Below are 20785 nucleotides of genomic sequence, written 5' to 3'. Positions count from 1 at the left end.
CTGCTTGCACCAACCTTAACAACACCACTTGCTCTACAAAACCATGCAGTGCTTTATAGATGTCTAGGAATATTTTTCACTAGTCACAAACAGGAGGTCAGTTTCTGTTTTCTAATCATTTGGGCAGCAGTCGAACAGTCGCGCTGCAGTAATTGGGGATAAAAACCAGGGAACGTCTGAAAGTAGCGAAAAACAATGTTTTCAGGTCAGACGGGGATAAGAAGGATTTTATTTAGATCCAAGAGGGTTGGGCAAATATATATTTATCCTCATTAGCAAATCAACAACTCACTGGTAGATCACTCATTATCACAAACTCATGTTGTGCAGTCAAACATTATTCAGACCCTCAGAACTTCAAAGTTTTAAATATAACAAACATGTTAAAGCTAAAATTTTGAGATTTTGTGGTTTAAAATGTCACTAATAAGAAGCAAAGAAGAAGAAGAAGAATAACTCTGTTGATCCCGGAGGGAAATTCAAATGTCTGACAGCTCATCTGCGGTTTGTATGAGAACTGAAACCCTGATGGCTGTGGGTGCGAATGATTTTCTATATCTTGCTGTTTTACAACAGAGAGAGCAGAGTCTTCCAGTACTGATGGTTTTTTGTTTCATAAAGGTGTTGTAAAGGAGGAGATCAAAGTTATTTAGGATGGCTTCTAACGTCTTTCGTGTGCATCTTTCCACCACCTCCCCCAGCATGTCCAGTCTGGCTCTGATTACAGAGCCAGCTTTCTTCACTAGTTTGTCAAGTCTCCTTGCATCCTTGTTTCTGATGCTGCGTTCTCAGCAGACTGCTGCATAGAACAGCACACTTGCCAACACAGACTGACAGAACATCTGCAGCAATGTACTCCAGATGTCAAGAAATCTTATTATATACAGTACATCATACTGTAAAGTTTAATGGTGATGGTAGACATGAATATACCTTGTACTTGGTCCGCAGTCGGTGTGACGTTCTTTCCTTCAGGGATGTACTTCAACACAACAGTTAGTTCTCCTTTATACTGGAGCATTGAGTCTATACTGCCCTCCACCTACACACACACACACACATTAATAAACCAGATGCTCATATTTATACGAGGTAGCTGAAAAACACTATATGTGCTGATTCAGGCTGCCACCTTGGGCTGCAGCGTGTACCACTCCTCTATGTGGCAATCGAATTTCCAGGCGTCAAAGGCCAGCTCCACTTCTCCCAGGAAGCTGTTGCGTCCAAACCGGTCGTGGTGCCATACGGACACCTGCAGGGTTCGTGTCTCCAGCTGCGAGTGGCTGATCACATACTGAGAGAGAGGAAGTTCAAAAAAAAAAAAAAATCCCACAAGAGAAGATCAACTGAATGTCGCTTTATGATGTAACATATTAATTCATTGCTCTCTAGCTCTCGTTGAGTTTTCCTCTCACACACCCGCAGAGTCTCATTGAAAACAGGGTTAATGGTGTTGGCCTTGATGCTCGTCTTCCTCTTGCTCTGTCGGGACTTATCTGGCAACAGGTAAGTCTTCACATACCTGCCACAAGAACACACAGCAGGTTATAACGGACTCCTCTTACGCCATTGTGTGTGTGTGCGTGCGTGCGTGCGTGCGTGCTCTCTTACGCATCTGTGCGCTGCCTCCTCTCATCTCCTACTGCCAGGTTGTGACATTCTTTCACAAGGACACTGAGAGCGCCGGTCTTGTAGCTGTAGCTGACATTGAGCAAGATCTCGCCGCTCACCTTTGCGTTGCCATAGTCACCGGTCTCGCTGTACATGCTCATCGTGCTGTTTATACTGCTCTACGAGGCCAAGGTGAGAGATAAAGGCGTAGATATGAGACGGCGACGATAAAGGAGGGGAGAAGGGAGACAGGGGAGCATGTGACGCAAGAGAAGTGATGAAATACAGTGGAAACAAAACACGATGAACAAAAGAGGAGGAAAATCTGCACAATGTTCAGACTGAGGCTCACGTCAATCATTGCTGTCACTGGAAGTTTGAGGGAAGTGCAAAACGTGAAGCTTTCAGGGGGTATAAATGAGAAAAGGCATTTATATTCTGTCTGGAAATGTCAAGACATATGAAAGGATGCGTGACATGTAGCAGCGTGTAGACTTTGTAGAATTTGTAGAATTTGTCACTTGGCCAATCTTTTAGAAGTTTAACCGGCATTTGTTGCCATTTTTGGAAATTTCAGAGACTGAACATTAAAGATGTCGAGTCCACAGTCACATCAGACCTGTGAATGCAGCAAACTGTGTCAACTGAGAGCCTAGAGAGATGTGATTTTGCTTGAAGAACACTTGTTGCTGTTGGTCGTCAGCTTGCCATAGAAATTAGGTCTGCTCCATCAAATAAAAACCACATTAGCAAACATGTAATATAATAAAAGTGAACATTTTTTTTAAAGTTAAAAAGCAGTAAAATTCTGACTTGGGTGGCTGCTCCTCCTGAATTTTCACTGGTTGCCCATCAAATTAAACAGTAACATTTTTATGCCACATTCACCACCACAATTTTTTCCCTCACACTGAACTCTTGCCAAACCTATTTCTCTGAGGAAAAAAAAAATCTTTGCAATCACAGCAGGTAATTATGTCTGGAACATTTCTTTAAAAGCATGACTGCTGTAGCTCCAGACAGGATAAAACTGGCATAATCCACTGACAATAATATTGCTGTCCAGGGAGCAAAAGACTCCAGAAGCCAGAATTGAGCCACGTTGGCTCTCTCACCCCACCTCTACTGTAAAGTCTTACTCATTTATTTCCTGCAGGAAGTCAGCATGACAAATGGCTTTGTTAAATGCAAGGGGCACTAAATTAAAGCACCAACACAAAAAAGCAAAACCATGCAGTGAGCATGCAGTTACACTCAGAATATCATCTTATGGTATATTCATGAAAATTCTCTATATATTATTGAAACCTGCATGTAATATTTAGGTTCTGGTGCTTTGCTATGGCACCTTTACTGTGTGATTGTGCAATAAAAGCATGCACAACTACCAAAGGAGAGGCTTACAGTCTCAGCATCTGAGTCGGGGACATTGAGGTACCCCCACCTTCTTTCTGATCCAGGAGTGGAAGACTATTTATAAAAGAGGCAGAAACATACATGAAGAAAGATAGAAGAGGAAAGAGTGAGTACTGAGCTCTCTGATGTGTTAGAAATCACAGATTTACCAACTCGTCCAGCTGTGAAATCTGAAAGTATGCAACGGATAGACAGCTGCTACGAGAAAGAAATGGGACATACCCTTTAAACTATTAACCATCTTTTTAAAAGATTTAAATATTTAACTTTTCAATAACTGCTCATTAGCACTGCTCATATTAGTTTGGCTTCGTTTTAGTTGGATGTGCAGCAGACAAATCTGTAGAAGCTGTGTGATGCTATCATGTCAGCATGGACCATACTCTCTGAGGATGTTTCCAGCACCTTGTTGAATCAAAGCAGCTCTGAAGTCAAAAGACTGCGCAAACCAGTCCTAGCACAGTGTACCTAATAAAGTGGCAGATGAGTGAATATCAACCATTAGAGTGAAAATAATGACAATACAAAAAAACCCTGTATTTCAGTTCTAATGAGTGCAATAACAGTATTTTACTCTAATGTCCCTCAGCACTGATCAGCAGGTATCTGTGTCATACACATGTACGCACTTGGCTAGCTTTTTAGTTTGCTACAGCCATGAAAAAACCCCACTACTATTTCCTTAAAAGTCTAATAAACATATAGTTTAGTTGATATTTATGATATTTATACACATCGCCTTTTCCCCCTACCTCACCAGAAAATAAAAAGGTTTCGTTAAAACCAAAAAAAATGAAAAAAAAACATGTCATAGATCATGGGAACCATTAAATGCCTCTAATAGTAGCTCATTGTGCCTTCATTATCCACAAAAGCCCTCTGTGCAGTGAATCACAGCAGTGGGCAGAGTATATTAGAGCTTGAGTCAGTGACAGCGAACTATCTGCATCACGTCTCATCACCACCTTCTACTTCCATTCATACTGCCAACAGCAGCTCAGTGACTGCTACTGTAACAGAAAGATCGACTGTCAAACAGGCTGGCCATATCATCCATTTACCTACCCAGCTCTCAAACTACACACGCTCACAAAGGAGACGAGCAGAGCGCAGTGAGTCATGAATAAGATTGTTATCTCGACGTTTAAATAACTGCTTTTCTGCCAAAGTAGTTTAGAACTGGCTGTGACTGATTCCCCTGAAGAAGTTAATATGCATATCTGAATCAAGTAAACGTATGAGCAATTAAGTAAAAAAAACACTATCACTTTGATATTAAATGAAACTTTGATTCATGTGCTGGTGTTGTGAGAAACCCATCGCCCCGCCTCCAGCCCCTCCACTGAGGGGATTAGAAAATTACATTTAAACAGTTTTTATTACTCCAGAAAAAAAAGAGAAAAACTTTAATAAAGAGTGTAGCGTGGATTATCCAGAGTAACGGATCTTATTATGCTCATTTCTAACTCTGTATTTGTATTCTGGGGCTTGACTACAGCAGATCTGCATGATTCACAGATAAAGAGATGCTTCTTTGTCTCAGTCTGCCTGTTAGCAGCCAGTCGGTCCGGCCTCTGTCTGAAAAACGTAACATTAGCTCCAGGCCTCACCCCTCTCTAAGAGCCCACTCTCTCTTCTTCAGTTCAAAGGCTTTTGGTTGAAAACAGGTGGATGAAAAACAGATTCAGACCAAAGTTATTTTAAACTAAAAACTAAAACTGGATGTGAAAAAACATTTCTGTTAACTGAAAAAACAAACAAAAAAAAAAAAAGCACAAACCTTTGAAAAAAAGGTTTAAATTGGGAAAATGAAAATACAATTTAAAGGCAATATTCTTTGTGTGTAGATTCGTTCGAGTGGTAAAAACTTTATTACAATTTGCATGATGACGCTCTGATGCACGTGATTGTTGAGACTCTGGATGTCTATGAGACTGAGAGTCAACTGCTTTTAAATAGTTGTTTTTATTGTAATACCTGAAGCGATTTTCCTAAATTGTACTCGTAACATTTGCCCTCCATACAATAATATTTCAAAAGACTAAAACCAATAAAAACTGAACTAAAACGAAACATCTTCAAACAATAAAAACGAAACTGAAATAAAAACTGAAAGGTAAAGAGAAATTTATAAACGAATTAAAGAATACAAACTATAATAACTCCGGTTCAGACTACACAGTAGTAGTCTGATAAAACGGTTGCTGGGCTACATCAGGTAATTATGATGTCATATTCTTGCTGACAGATGACAGACGACGTATAGGCTGGTGTCATCCCACACCTGTGAGATAGGTGCTATGGATCAACTGCAGTGTAAATAGACAGAGTGAGATATGGCTGTCTTGTTTTCAATAAAGCTTGAAAAAAAGAAAAACAGCTGCAGCTCGTACCTAGAGGACAGCAGAGGCTGCGCGTCTTTTAGTTTCCCTTTCTGTTTTTGGTGATTATAGTGTATCTTGTTTGGGCTTGAAATGGACAACGTGACGGACACGACGAGTGAAAAAATGCAAAAAATCTGACACCTTAGTCTCTTTATTGGAACTTTGATAAACTACACATGATTAAACAATCAGTCATCATGCCTCAGAACTCACAGGGGAGCCATTTTTATGCTAATGTCGTGTTATGAGCGCCGTTCCACTTCCACAAAACGATCATCTCGAAATGCTTCTGCAGGACTGCAGATTGAGATCATTCCTCAGAGTTCATTAGAGGCCTCACATTACTTTCGTTGTTAGTTTGAAATATTGATGGGTGCAGCTTCAAATCTTAGCTTTTCATCTCCACTTTTGAGTATTTACATATGGATGACATATTTCCCGCAAAGTGCACATCATTAACCTACATAAACACACTTGTACCCCTCAAGACAGTGACCCTACCCTCCATACGACTACTTAGTTTATGGAAACAGGGTTAAGCTTTCCTATTACAGGAGGTGTTCGTGACACAGCTGAGTCTGTGTTTGCACAGCCAACACTAGAACGCACACATCTGAGTCACACATCTGGCGGTGAGCGAACGGTATGTGTGCATACGGAGCATAATCGTGTACCTGTTTGACCACATGGGAACTCCTATTACTATTTGATTTTGTGAGTGATCTAGCACGGGTGTTACCGTTGACACGGCGTTGCTGAGGCGTCTGCTCGTAATCTTGCTGTGGGCTGACATCAGGGCATCGATGTCCTCCTCCTCGTCAGAAAACTCCTGTGGATGACAGCGGATTCAGTCAGAAGGGAGATGACACGGGAGATGACACGCGAGAAGCCGGCCAGAGCGTCTTTGTGCTCTGTGCAGTTTTCCACGCGGCAGCTGTGTGGGTGGATGCAGGCAGCTTCCATAAATTTAATCAGACAGGACCGGACAGAGAGCGGTAATTAAATTTTCACGAGCAAAACCACACTGTGGTTGTTTTTACAATGAACAGTGCGTGCATGAATGGATGAGTAGGTAAAGAAAAAAAACATTTGAGAGTTTTTCTGTTTGCTGCTCGCTGAAAAACAAACAAAGCAGCCCGACACTGACCATCACATCCTCCACCTGCTTTTGGCCTACATCTGTTTAGATGCCTGTCATGCTCTTTGAAGTGAGCTCTGAAGTGAAATTAACATTCAGTCCCACATCTGACGCATCGTGTCGAGTTCATCGGCCCACGGATCCCGAGGTTACTGTAGTGTGTAACCACATCATGTATAAATGCGCAACACAGGAAAAAAAATCTAGGTGCGGCAATTTCCCACTCAGAGATTTATGAGTTTGTTTCAAAAATCAAATGTGTGATGAGTGTGAAGGAGGAGTGGGGGTGGGATGATGGCGCTTACCGTTTCGTTGAGGCCGGGGACTGAGCGGCTTCTGACAGAGAGGGCACTGTCACTGGGTTCAGAGCCGGGAGATAACAGGTCACACTCTAATCGACTGTGATCTGATGAAGGAAGAGAGGGAAGAAGGCAAGAGAAATAAGGAAAACTGTTCTGAAGGTGCAGTGCTGTAACGTAAACACTGAGAAATATAGGCAGACAGCAGCGGACTTCTGGTCAGATTTGGAAACTTATTAACTTCCTATTTGCTCAATCGTGCCGTCTGCAGCAGATAAATCTTCTTGTTATGATGTAGGATTTCTTTTCCAACTATTTGTTGCTTTAAATTCAATTCAGTTCAATTCAGTTTTATTTATCTAGCGCCAAATCACAACAACAGTCGCCTTCAAGGCGCTTATAATAACACATACACAGGAAAAACCCAACAATCATGTGATCCCCTATGAGCAAGCACTTTAAAGACAGTGGGAAGGAAAAACTCCCTTTTAACAGGAAGAAACCTCCAGCAGAACCAGGCACAGGGAGGGGTGGGGCCATCTGCTGCGACCGGTTGGAGTGAAATTAATTCATGTTCCTAAAATAGGTCTAAAAAACACAGTTTATTGAAAAAAACTTTTCAGAAAGATGCAAGAGACAGAGGTCCATTTAGGATCCTTGTCTTGTTGTAGAAGGCTGCTTATTTCAGTTTCACTTCTTAGCTGCATGCTATTTGCTTTCAGAGTTAAGTGACATTTGTGGAAATCCAATCTTCCTGATCCATCAGCTAAAGCAAGGTGCTTTTACTTCTCCCCTTTTCTCTCTGAACATTTGAAACCTTGGATTGCGGCCAAACAGCTCCATCTGAACTCCATGCCACTTGCTCCCAAAGAACTTATCCCATAAAATCGTCATGCAGATTTGTTAGACCTCAGAAGGTTGATTCCGTTCATCGTGCGCAGCGTTTTCAGTGGGAGAAACGTTTTACCACTCGTCCAGATGAGCACCGTCAACTTTCTGGGATTCTCTTACATGGAGTATTGAGCATGCAGCAAGTCATTTCCATCTGACTTTTCTAATTAGATTGCAGTTAAAGCTTCCTTCCAATATCTCTGCTGTGTAGACCCTGTTTGTGCTTCAGCACTTTACCATAATCCCCGCGTCAGCTAAACCTTCCTGCAGGTACTCTGCAGTCATATGAGGGGGTTATGCAGAGCCTCTCTAATTAGAAAGTGCGCATTCCCTCCGCTCACTCAATGTTTTCTTCTTTTCTCCAGATCTTGTTTTGACTTCCAAAAATATCTCCTCAAATGTTTCTAAATTAAATTCTGGAGAGTAGAAACTGAAAGCTGAGGGGCCTTTTTTCATATCTCACATCAAGTTTTTATATTTTCAGTCAGTTTCCTGGAGGAGCCCGTCGGCTGTTGAGTGCCAGCACAAAATAAACTTTAAGAGCTCATTTCTGCGTCCTTCCTCTCTCTTTCTATGCTGGAAGAACTGCCAGGCCTGGGAACTGAGAGTGAAGCCTTTTCCAAACTACACCCTTTTGCCTTTCTCACTGCTCCTCATCTTCACCATTGGGGCTAATGTTTAGAGCTGTGGTCTGAAATGAGCCTCAGGCAGCTTAAAAAGTCTCAGAAAGAAAAATAAGCTGTGAACAGTTCTTATATAATCAGGCACAGAAAAATACTAAGACCAAAACAACTATTTTTTTACTGCTTTGGTCTGACAACTGGCTTTGAGTAGAGATTCAGCTTTGTTTTAACTAAAACCCTCATCAGAACCATTTTAAAAAACCTTGATAAAGTTACAGAGCCAGCAGATAGGAGCATAGGCAAGTGCTCCGAAAGAGATGAAGAGGTTCGGCACTTCGGAGTGTGGAAGTTAATAGTGTAATTCGTGCAGATGTGACATTTTCTCCAAAAGGAAGGAATAATTTTATCTTTTGTGAGCTACAGTCTGAGTTGAAGTGGAGACGAGTGCTTTTGCATCAACCCTCAAAGGTGATGTTCTTGAAAGTGTGACTTATTTCGATAGCTTGTGAATATCAAAATGCTTGTGTGAGAGCTATGAAGCTGTGAGACGGTGGCAGGATTCACATCACCTCGTTGTGCAGGGACAAAAATTAAAATACCTGATGAAACCGAGGGCCTGGATACAGAAATGCTCGGGCCAGAAGGTTTCTTCTCAGGTGCGCCCTCAGGGTCGTCACTCTCTGCTCCTTCAGGCTGCATTAAAAAAAACAAACAAACAAAAAAACACGCAAACCTTTAAAATAAGTTTTTCCACCCCAAATGTAAAAACTTTCCAACTTTCCCCAGTTTTCCCAGTGCGCTACTGTTTGTGTGCATCGATTGCTGACCCTGACCCTCCGATTAGCATCAAGATCGGACGATCTGTCCAGAGACCGGGGACGTAGGTTTTTGGATGCCATGGACTCCATACCCTCTGCACCACCCCTGAAAAAACACAGAGGTCAGCTGAATAACAGCATCTAGTCCAGAGTTTAACAGGCAGTTCCAGAAATGGCAACTGTTTCAGCTTTGCTTCGTAAGCGCTTTGGATGCTGAAAATATTTCAGATTAACTTTGTTTTACTTATTGCTTGTATTCTTAAGCAAAAACAGAAAGAAAGTGACTCAAGACTTTTGCGCAGTGCTAAACAGAGATGTTCAGGACTGCATCTGTTTGCTTTATCAGTAAAGTGAGTGAGTTTAGTAACTTACTTGTGTGCTTTGCATCCTGCAGCGGAAATTTGATTTGGGCTAGTCATTGTTCCTACATCACCTCAATCAAATAAGGAGGTTGCTTTTGTCGGGTTGTGATTAAATAAAGATGTAATGGAGTAGAACCAACTTTTAGCCAACTTGGAGGTGCTGGTCTGTTAGCTTGGACAAAACTAGTTATTTCATCAAGTGATAAAATAACTGCGACTCCATGAAATGCTGAAAGTGAATCTCTATCGTCTATTGTTTATCATTTGCTCTGCTTTCTGTCTGTATGCCTCTCAGTGCTGCCTTCACATACATACATACATACATACATACATACATACACACATACATACATATATATACACACATACATATACATACATATGATCTTTTCTAATGCTTTCACACTGAGGTGCACACTCAACACATTGAACATTTACTCTCTGATGATTTTATCCCGTCTATGTGCTGCATGTCCTGCATGCATTAAACATTCATGTTGTTTAACTCATTAAGGTCAGTATGTGTTTGTATGAAGCTAAACAGCTGTTAAAGCTCTGTGTTATCTGCTTACCCTTTTCTCCTGGCACCATTGAGTACAGTTAATCTGTTGGATACTGCAGGCTCAGGTTTCTCCTGCTTTGAAGGGGCGGCCTTTTTTACTTCTGGGCCTTCGGGAACAAACGCATCAGCCAGTGAGTATTGAAATCAGCACATTTGCTTCTCTGTTGCACCTTTAACATGTCTTTTCAACTGTAATCATTCAGGTTTGAAGAACACAAGTCGGACTCACTCAGCGGGGTGCTCAGGATCGTCTGTTTGACCACCTCACTGCTCAACTGCCCCCGCTCAAAGCGCTTAGACCTCTCCTCCAGGAACCACTCTCCGCTCGACACCTTAAGCTCCCTGTCGTACAAAGACATTAAAGGGGAATCAACACCTCAAGACAGCACATGTAGTAAAAGTAAAATCAGAGGAAACAAGAAGGAAGGAAAGTGCTCTTTTCTCCCATGTCGCACATTATTGCCAAGTCTCTGAATTCGCAATTTAATCATCACAACCGACCCAAAGAACTCCGGCCATGTGAAGCAGGCAAAAATGAGAAAAACATTTGAATTTTAGCTTTGGTAATACTTTGCACATAGAAAAATATATTTCTCAGAAAGTGTTGCTGTTGCAATATTACATCTCTGCATTACTGGCCATCTCTGTCTCATTAACTAACACTAAACACGAGTTGTAAATCATAGCTCGACACTTTTATATCACGCTTTTTGCATTTTTAATCACCATTGTGAACAGATCCAGCACAAAGCAGAAAAACTATTGAATACAGTGGTGGGCATTTACTTCTCTCTCTCCCTTTTACCCTCCTAACTTCTGAAATTAATCCGGCACTCGTAGGCAAAATACATTTTTCCTTCCTCCTGGTTCGGTTTGTGATCTTCTGCATGTAAACCTTTTCGCTACACGTGTGGGCGTGAGCTGAGAAAAGTTTTACTTCTTGCAGACATGATCTTCTGGCCTCAGCATAATTATTCAGACTAAGCAGTGGAAAACCTGGCGTCTTTATTTCTCAGAAACATTTTTTTAATGTGAATGTTTAGTTAGCTCGGAGCCACCACACACAGGTAGTTGGAAGCTTGGAGCTTAAAGCTAAAGCAGATTAAAGCAGGTTTTAATGTCAGGATACAATCAAAAGTGGCATTACAAAGCCTTTGGACAATTACGCCCACCAGGAGCACCCAAAGGTTCAAAGAAACGAGGTTTGAAGATATTCTAACACACTCGGTCACACTATTTATCTGACACCGAAGCTAATTAAGTTCAGCGTTAAAAATAACACCTTTATTCATGAGGGTTATAATGTTGAGTTATTGCTGAAACTGTTTTAGAGCGTAGCCTATTTAAAAGCACAGTTATTAAGCTGCTGTGACACTAATGAACTGCACAGGGAGGCGTTTCTGTTATTTAGCCCTCCATCACGGAAATCAGCAGGCGGGGAGAATTACTGGAAACCTTCGAGTGCTCATTAGACTACATTTCTTTCGAATACTAGTGCGTCGAGACGCTTTGTCACACAGAAACTGGGGATATTTGCATTAAATGCACCTTTCAAATATTGTATGTACGGTACCAGTTTAAAAATCCCTGATTCAAAATATCATTACACAGGAGCCAAGGCTGGTGACGGCTCACGGTTGCTGGCTTTTTTCCACTGTCCAGGTGTGCGACAGTCAGGGACAGTGGCTTGTCAGAGCAGAGATGGGAAGATTTATGGTTCCAAATAGAGCCCACAGCACCTGATCAATCACACTACAGTAAAACAACCAGCTGAAAAATGAGGCTTTACAGCTAAAAACAAACAAACAAACAAATAAACAAAAACCCTGCAAATTTTAGAGGCCAGAAAAACTCTAAATGTGGCAATAGTGCAGGGTAAGTTCAAGAGAAACCAAGGACAATCATGATTAGAAAGGTAAGTGTCAGAGAAAGATGTTGCATAATGTTGCATCTGTTTAGTCCTCACATGTTAGCTCATTTAACTTTTGAACATGATAGATCTACACAGACCAGCAGTGCTTTCTTCTCTCTAAGCCCTGTAGATCACAGCAGTGAAACCCCAGGGCACCCTCACAGATGAATGGAGGCAGATGTGGTGCAATTAATCATCTTTAGTACAAAAAAAGCTTGAACGCTGCTCTGGTCCCCCTTCAGATGTCACACTTACGTGAGCTTGTCACAGAAGGTACATCTCCACTCGCGTGTTCTGGGGTTCACAACACGGCAGCTGCTGCAGATTCGAGACTGGCACTCCTCGCAGAGATCGCCCCGGTCGAAGATCAGGCCCAGAGTCTTGAGGCAGCGAGTGCACTGTCGGGCTCCCAAATCATGTGGCCGGATGAAACCCTTTTGTTTGACCTCCAGCAGCTCATTCTTCAGCCTCCTGCGGGACAGAAATACAAGAATGTCACAGGACACCAAGAAAAGTAAACGTGATGACGGTGAGTTTAAATGGTGACATGGAAGTCCTCACCGAATCCTCTTCTCCTCTCTTTTCCTCAGCTTCTCGTCTTTCTGCAGCACCTTCAGGATCATTTCTCGTTCATGTTCCAGCAGAAAGGAGAGGTTCAGATCCTTCCCAGATTGCTCCATTGATCCCACGGTCACCAGTTATCCAGTTATGTCAGCCAGGGGAATACGTTGCATGGAGAGCGTCAGCAAGAACTACATCATCCTGCGGTGTTCATCTTGTTCTTTTAGTGCTGGAAAGGTATGAATTCAAAGCTCCCAGGGTCTCTCCAGAATTTCTTCTTTTATTTGATTTTATTTTGGGGGGAGGGAAAGCTGGAACTCCCTGGAGACCTAGACAAGGTCAAGCAGACACAAAGAAAAGTCACTAACATACATCTCTCATTAATAACTTTATAAATCATCACGGCTTCGAGGTAAAAAATCCTGTTTGATCCTGGTTAATATACCTGTCTTCATGCCAGTTTGAAAAGCATTAATTAAAATAAGACAACGATTTTCCGTATTACAAGTGGAAGCACAAGTAATTGGTAGATATTTGACGGCTCCACAGCAGCTTAACAACCTCCCAATTAGGAGCTGAGCCTGACATTCAGAGCGCTGCTGCTGAGCTTACATTAGCAAAGCTCTATCTTTCCGTGAAATTCCCGACAAGACTTGTACTAATTATCTGCACACCTGCAAACCAAACCACCTAGCTTCATGGCAACGGCTTTTATATAACCTGACACAGCCACAGAGATGGCAGTATTGCTCAGTCTGCTAAGAAATGCAGATATCTATAACGCAGATGGGAACAATCATACACACAGGATTATATACACTATAGTACATACAGGTGTTATAAGTGTTATTTTGTGAAATAAGCTTTCAAATCTTTGTTGTACTGTAAAGTCATTTCTCAGGATATCATTTAATCTAATCTTACAGAAACAAAAATATACTCTGTGAGTAGTTTTCTGATAAGGTTGATTGGTTTGAGTCAACAGTGCCTTTGATAAATTTGTCTACTGAACACAAAGTAGCTCACATGGTGATGTTTCTGAGCTGCTGCTGCAGCCTTGCATGTCCACGAGAGCACCATGTATGATGTGATTATTCTTGGTGGAAATCTGAGTGCACAGAGGTGCTGAGATCAGGTGCTCCAACCTGTACTTGTGCTATTCTTGCAGCAGCACCCACCCTGCGGCTGTTTCACCAGAACAATAGCCGTCCTCCCTGCTGTCAGAGCAGTGCAGGCCTCTCTGGATCAGGAGCATATCCAGACACTTTGTCAGCCACCATTTAGTCCCGATATGTGTCCTACTCAACATACCTGGGGCACGTTCACCAATTATCAATGCACTCACTCAGGACTGGAGAGAGATTTCTCAACAACAGATCTGGACCCTTGTGCAGTCCATGTGCAGACGGGTGACTTTCTTGTCCATACATAAATTGTAATGTTGGTACTGTTAAATATTTTAAACATAAACTTCCACATTTATGTTTTTTACTGACATGTTTCAACAGTTATTGAATATATTGCTTTAATTAGCACAACTTAATTTTAACCTCTAGCACCGTCACAAGGCAGCTTGCTTTTGTCCAAATACCGGCAGTAATAAGCACTTTTTTGTATCACAGGTGAATCAAGACATAAGGGCTTCCATGAAAAGGTCGCAGCAGTCAGTGTGGGTCATCAGCCACAAAACCACCATTTGTTAAGGCATTAAGAAAAAAGAAGAAGAAGCAAAACCATCCTAAAGGCTGGAAGCTAACTACCCAGTGATGGAGCACTGGGATTATCGTCTTCGTGAAATGTAAACCAAATTACTCTTCAAATGACACTAATTAAATGCAGCAGCACAGACAATATCAGCACCGAACATAAGGGAACATCACCAGAGGACACAATCAGCCACAGCACTAAAAACAGAGTCAGAATTGCTAAACTATAATCAGTTTTACAATAGACTGAAATACCCAATACTGAAAGCCAAACATTAACCAAAACAATCTGTCTGCAAACCAACTCTGTAGTGTTATAAACTTGCTAAAAGGCAGGACCGATCATTTGCAGTCTACTGTATTTAAAATCAATACAGTTCACTGCATTCTTCTGCAGCAGCTAACGGTTATTCATCTCTGCAGCTCTTAAACCTACAATAAAAGTTCTAGCAGAACCACTATATTAATAAATAAAAACACCTAAGGCACTCAAAAAGTACAACAACAACTTTAAAAATATAAATAAAAGAAGGTTGATGCTACAAAGCTAAAGGAATATGAAACAATTTCAGTCGGTGTGATCAACCTGCCCTCTCCTCTCCTGCTGCCCGTGATTACCCTCTCACATGATTGGCCCTCTGTGCTACAATCCCATCAGTAAATATTAGCATGGTAACATCCTACCAAAACCAGACCAAATCAAAAAGCTGAAATGACCAAACATCATCTCTTTCATGGTTTGCATTTGCACACGCTGATACTATTATTTAGTTTAAAACATTTGTGTTTGTTGGTGCAGCCTCAAAGAGCAGCAGGTTGGAGTTTAGCAGTGTCTTGCTCCAACACTTTTATATAATTTAGCTCTTTTATCTAGTCTCCCTCGTATGTTGTTTTGATCTGTGCTTTGAAGTTTGTGAATTTTTAATCAGTAAAACAACCGGGGGAAAAAAAGCTGAAAACTTACAGACAGACAGGAAGATGATGAGGAGGAGCTAGGAAACAAACCACTAACCCTACAACTAATAGCTGCACCATCTGAGCTAAAGCAGTCCTGATTATGATAAAAGGTCCACAAGGAAAAGTGTAAATGAGTGAAAATGCCAATCCTTCCTGTGCTAAGGAAACCCTGAGTGGCTTTGATTTCTTCTGATGTGTCTGAAAGTATCTGAACACACAGAGAATATTCTCTGTCTCGCTGCAGTGCCTGATCAAATAAACTGCTAAGAATATTGTGCACAATAAAAGCAACCACAAAGATGACATACTAATGTATATGGGGTGGAATGAGGACAAAATTCTGCCTGTGCTTGCGTGAATTAAGTCGGGAAACCAAATTTGACGGCTTGGAGAGATCCGCCCAGGCCCACACCAGTCTCCTTCAGTCCTTACTCATTACTGTCTCTTTCATCCTCGTCCTTTCTTCTCTTCCCTCTTCCTTTCACTTTACATGAATTAGCACTAATGAACCGGCAGACTTCATCACGGCTTCATTTGCAGCCAAAGGCACATCTTGACATCAGCAATTATGGCATTTTAAGCCGAACTCCAGCTGCATTGTAACCTATGAAGAGATACTGCTTCACCTTTTAGACGTCAGGTGGGGATTTGATAAAGAGAATAATAAAAGATACCTTAGAATTTAAATGACTCAAGCAGTTGAATTCAGATTTGCCTTTTATCAGCTATTAACTTAATGTGTGATTTCTCTTGGAACAAGAAAAACTGCTCATATATGGGCTGGCAAATATTTTAGGATGATATGAACTTGTCAGTGATACTGATAACAATATCAGTGCAGACATTAGAGCAGCAGTTTTATAGCGAATATAATGAAGAAAAATATGTTTAGGACAGCTTGACACATAGTGTCTATGCTACAACTCTGCTGTTTGGAACAAATGCAGCTAAGCAGCTAGTGATGAAAAGTCAAAGTTGGCTCAGATATATCAAGAATGTATGGAAGCTTGTTTCTATCACTGGAAAAATAAATAATTAAATAAAAATAAAAGCTTTACTATCCATAAGTCAAAATTTCAGGTTATTACCTCAAAATTTCAACTTACTAATGTAAAAATTGCAGTAAATAATTAGAAATTGGGAGAATACTTTAAAATTCTGACGTATTTTAAGTTACTGATTTTACAATTTTGAGATAAACCCCCACTTTTTCATTTTTCAGTGGTGGAAACAAGCTTCCATATGAGATCTTTTACTCGCCAAAAATGGGTATCTGTCCCAGAAATCCTGGATTGGGTTGAGCCTCTGCAATCATACTTCTAGCTTGTGCTTAAAGCCAAGGAAGAGCAAGCATTAGCATGCTTATTGTTTAATTTGGGGATGTTAGCATGCTAATGTAGTACATCTGAAGATGGCAGGAATAACATAGGTCTTTCATTGTATCTGGTCCTAAAGCAGAGACGTGGTCAAATATTGACCTTGTGATACGGCTCAATGTGATGTGAAAGGACTGGAGGATGTAGTTCAAATAACAGCTGCCGAGATATTCAGCCTCAAGTTGGAGCTGAAGAAAACGCCTGAGAATCAAGAAGCGTTGTGAGTGAGATTCAGTGGGCTTCTTCTTAAAGCTCAGAACAACATCCAGACTAAAATCTCTTTTAAAACCTTCTGATCTGCAAAGGGTTATTCATGCTTTTTTACATCTAGAAATGTCTGATGTGAATGCACTGTATACTGGAGTCAGTCAATCATTTCTTTCATATACAATTAGTCCAATAACTGTTGCCAGATTACCAAAAAGGACAATACAGCAGCCTTGCACTGGTTCCCTGGGTATGACAGAAACCAGTGTAAACTGGTACAGTTTGAATTTAAAGCCTTTAAATGTTTTTCACGTGCATGTGGTAGATAACCTCTAGCCATAAACTCCCTCAAGATTGTCGCTTCCCAATCACTCGACCATCCTGAGGTCTAAGCTTTAAGAACTTTTTTAAATGTACTTTTATTTTTAACGTTACACACTTTGATTTAAAATCTGCTGTATAATTACATGTTTCTACTTCCTTATCTATTCAATACATGTTGGATTATTTACTTATTATTATTTACATTTATATTTAAAATAATAAATACAATATTCTTATACATGTACTAGTTTTATTTTGTATCATATTTGCTATATTCAGCATTTCAGCCTCAACAACTCACAAGAATTCATGATACACTTGGCATTACAGGGTTGACAAAATATATGTTAGCTTGTAGCTTCTGGTGGCATGAAAGTGGAAAATCTGGAAACTAGCAGAAGACGTTTTATCTCCGCATCAGCTAATTCACACTTCACGTGATCCTCTAACTGGCTGATCTAATGACAATTACAAGGATTTCCACTTCTGCATGGATAGAAGCAAGAACAGAAAATAAGATGCAGTCACAAGGTGATTATTACGGGCCATTAAAAAATGAAAAAAGAAAAAAAACTCATAAAGGTCATAATCATCATTGTTGCCAAGGGATCCTGCTTGTTTTTATCAACACAATAATTTTGCAAATACTGAAAATTTCTGTTATGATTGTGGTAGTGTTTGTGTTTAGTTTTGTGCATCAGATAAAAAAAATACAGAGCAGAACAACACAGCCACACATGTCACATGACCCTTCTGAGGTACAGTCCACTCACGAACAATAGTTGGTCAACAAGATAAATAAAGCAAAACTAATATTTATCTAAGCTCCTGTCATATTATAGTCAAAGGCACTGCACTGTGTGTCTGCTTGTGTGTGCTACTGTAGGGCTGGTATCCTGATGCAGCCCTCCCTGAGTACACACAACACACATTCCCGCTACTGCTCTGCCCTGAGTAAACACGAGTGAGGAGGCAGTGAAACTCTGGGATCCGAGTGGAAGAAACACACTGGCTGCTCAGCTCTGCGCTAATAAACGTTGCTTCGAGGAAAGTATGGTGACTCACTGTTTCGATCACTCGCTGCACAGCGGTGGTTTTCATATTTTGCACTGTTCACAATTCAAGCATGTAATGGATTGTTTGTCACCGACTCTGTGCTCTATCAAGGACATCTGGCCACAAAGCCACACTGCGTCTTCCTTGTGTTTTGCAACTCTGTGGCATTTCACCAGCTGTCAGTCTGGTCTTTTCTGCAGGTGGTCGAGATTACAAATAACAGAATCAATCTGCCAATTAAAGGTCGCAGGTGGGCTCCACTTGGCAGAAGAGCAAAATAGATATGAGTGAGAAATGAACATGCAACAAACATGAACTGAGCATTCAGCGGCCGGATGGAATAATTCAAAGTCCAAGGCCACAGGACGCTGGTAGAAAAGCGTCGGTATTTTAATTTCAGCTCTTTTCTCTCAGAAAGGAAACCTTCCAAGGGGAAAAACAGGATATGATGAGTCATTTTATTTCATTTCTCATACTGCAGAGGGGTCCGGGTCTGTGCTCTACACACCAGGTGATATTTGGCAAATAACAGCCCTGCCAGACACAGCATGTCTGTCAGCCTCTGAACGATGGGCTTGTTGATATTGTTGATGTGTTATATTTTCCTTACTGTCACAGATTCCCCTCTAAAGACCAAAACCAACACTGAGTGATCCTCGGTACCCGTGCTACGCTTTTATCCAGAGTCCTTTAATACATTCATATGTAACAGAGCCTAAAGACAATTAAAAACACATCAATGAGCTGCATTGCTGCACTGTTTCTTCACTGTGAGGAGTACAGGCACTGTAGCTCAACTTGATTCAGTGTCACATCCTGCTGCTGCGTGGCTTTTAAATAAATGATTCTAAATGCCTCTGAACTTTTTTTCCCTCCCCCCACACTGAGATCCAGTTATCTTGGGTCCGGAGAGAAGACGGGGAAGAAATATGAGATATCAGTCACCATCTCCCTCGTGTCTTTCATGTTTTGTTTATAATGGTTGCTGTACCCTCTGCTCACATTGTTTTGCTGCTCTGATTAAAATAAACATCTGTTCTCCCCAGTTGTTTAGCACTGTAAGACTTGCAGAAAAAAAAAAAAAAAAACTGAACTAAATTCAAGCAGTGATGTCCGGACTATCTCGAGCTCCAATATGCTGCTAAATGAAACTCTATACACGCGTCGTGACTGGTTTAACTGGAAGACTTCATGACTATTATTTTGTTATTTGAGCATTACTGCATGTTGCAAACAACACAATATTTCACCGGGTACACCCACATCAGTGCTTACTCATAAAGCAGTTAGTGAGGGAGGCATTCAACTCTGCTCCACACTCAGGAAATGATGGGAAAAAATACATACGCGATTATTTAATACTGACTGCTAATGTGGTTGAAATCGTTATTGCAGTTTATAAACAACAGAATAAATCTATACGCAAAATCATCAAATTATAATCAAACTGATGTTGCAGAAATAAGCCAAACATTAGTCATATCCAATAATCTTGCAGTCAGGTTAGAGATGCCCATTATTTTCTACATTTAATTACTGTAATGATCTTCTTTAACAAACACTTTTTACTTCACTCATAAAAAAACAAAACAAAACGGAAACACCTGATGAAAAAAGCCAGTCTGGAAAGGGTTACAAGCCATTTCTAAGGCTTTGGGACTGAACTGAACCAGAATGAAAGCCATTTTCCACAAATGGAGAAAATTTGGAAAAGTGGTAATGCTTCACAGGAGCTGCCGGCCTAAAGAAATTACTTTAAAAGCACATGGACGACTCATCCAGGAAGTCAAAAAAACGAACCCAGAACAACATTAAAAAACCACTTACGTGTTTCAGTTAAGGTCAGAGTTCATGATTCAACAATAAGAAAGAGACTGGGCAAAAATGGCCCAGTCTCCCATGAGTTCAAGAAGAAAACCGCTGCTGGTTTGCTGGCTAATCTAATTAGCCAATAACATGAAGGCAGCTCAATGAATTTGGGCCTGTAGGCATGATCAAGACAACCTGCTGAAGTTAAAACTGAGCATCAGAATGAAGAAAAAGAACCTTTGACCATGATGTGGTTGTTAGTGCCAGACAGGCTGGTCTGAGCACAACATGTTGACACTTGAAACAGATGGGCTACAATAACAGAAGACCACACCAGGCGCTGCTCCTGTCACCTAAGAACAGGAATCTGAGGCTGCAACTCACACAGGCTCACCAGCATTGGAAAACTGGTCTGATAACTCTTGATTTCAGCTGTGACGTTTAAATGGTAGGTTCAGAAGTGAAGTGAAAGCATGGATCCATTCTGCCTTGTATCAGTGGTCCAGTTGATGGTGGTCTAATGCTGTATTGTTGCTGATTGTGTTATTCCTTTATCACAAGGATAGTGTAAGTACAAGAAAACAATGATTAGAATACAGTGTCCTTAAGTTTGCTTAGATGAGAGGGTGCAGCTGTAGATCAGAGGAATAGGAAAGGATGTTTTAGGTTGGTTTAGCAATAGGCCTGAGTGTTTAATTGTGTAGAGGGAGAGGAATTTATTGACATGGGGGGTGGGGGGGGGGTCGTCTGCCAGTCATAAAAGGAAATAGTAA

The 20785-nt window shown here is 41.0% G+C and overlaps 1 protein-coding gene across 3 annotated transcripts in view; it reads right to left on the bottom strand.

Annotated features, from left to right (window-relative positions):
- sytl5 (synaptotagmin-like 5) overlaps positions 1 to 20785 on the bottom strand; it is a 47402-nt gene that overhangs the window by 6024 nt on the left and 20593 nt on the right. Inside the window, exons 2-14 of one of the 3 annotated variants that reach the window (XM_084954511.1) lie at positions 12578 to 12906; positions 12272 to 12487; positions 10334 to 10446; positions 10115 to 10211; positions 9190 to 9286; positions 8962 to 9055; positions 6855 to 6955; positions 6151 to 6240; positions 3016 to 3081; positions 1612 to 1790; positions 1420 to 1522; positions 1133 to 1294; positions 934 to 1042 (exon numbers count right to left, since the gene is read on the bottom strand). In XM_084954511.1, coding sequence (XP_084810637.1) covers positions 934 to 1042; positions 1133 to 1294; positions 1420 to 1522; positions 1612 to 1790; positions 3016 to 3081; positions 6151 to 6240; positions 6855 to 6955; positions 8962 to 9055; positions 9190 to 9286; positions 10115 to 10211; positions 10334 to 10446; positions 12272 to 12487; positions 12578 to 12696 — 1546 coding nt within the window. In that variant the 5' untranslated portion in view covers positions 12697 to 12906. The remainder of the gene's footprint in view (positions 1 to 933; positions 1043 to 1132; positions 1295 to 1419; positions 1523 to 1611; positions 1791 to 3015; positions 3082 to 6150; positions 6241 to 6854; positions 6956 to 8961; positions 9056 to 9189; positions 9287 to 10114; positions 10212 to 10333; positions 10447 to 12271; positions 12488 to 12577; positions 12907 to 20785) is intronic. The other 2 variants (XM_084954512.1, XM_084954514.1) reach the window with 2 other exon arrangements.

This window comes from Perissodus microlepis, chromosome 16, assembly GCF_051167445.1.
Source record: "Perissodus microlepis isolate ML-2025 ecotype Zambia chromosome 16, ASM5116744v1, whole genome shotgun sequence".
NCBI lineage: Eukaryota > Metazoa > Chordata > Actinopteri > Cichliformes > Cichlidae > Perissodus > Perissodus microlepis.
This window is presented reverse-complemented; position numbering and strand designations above follow the sequence as displayed.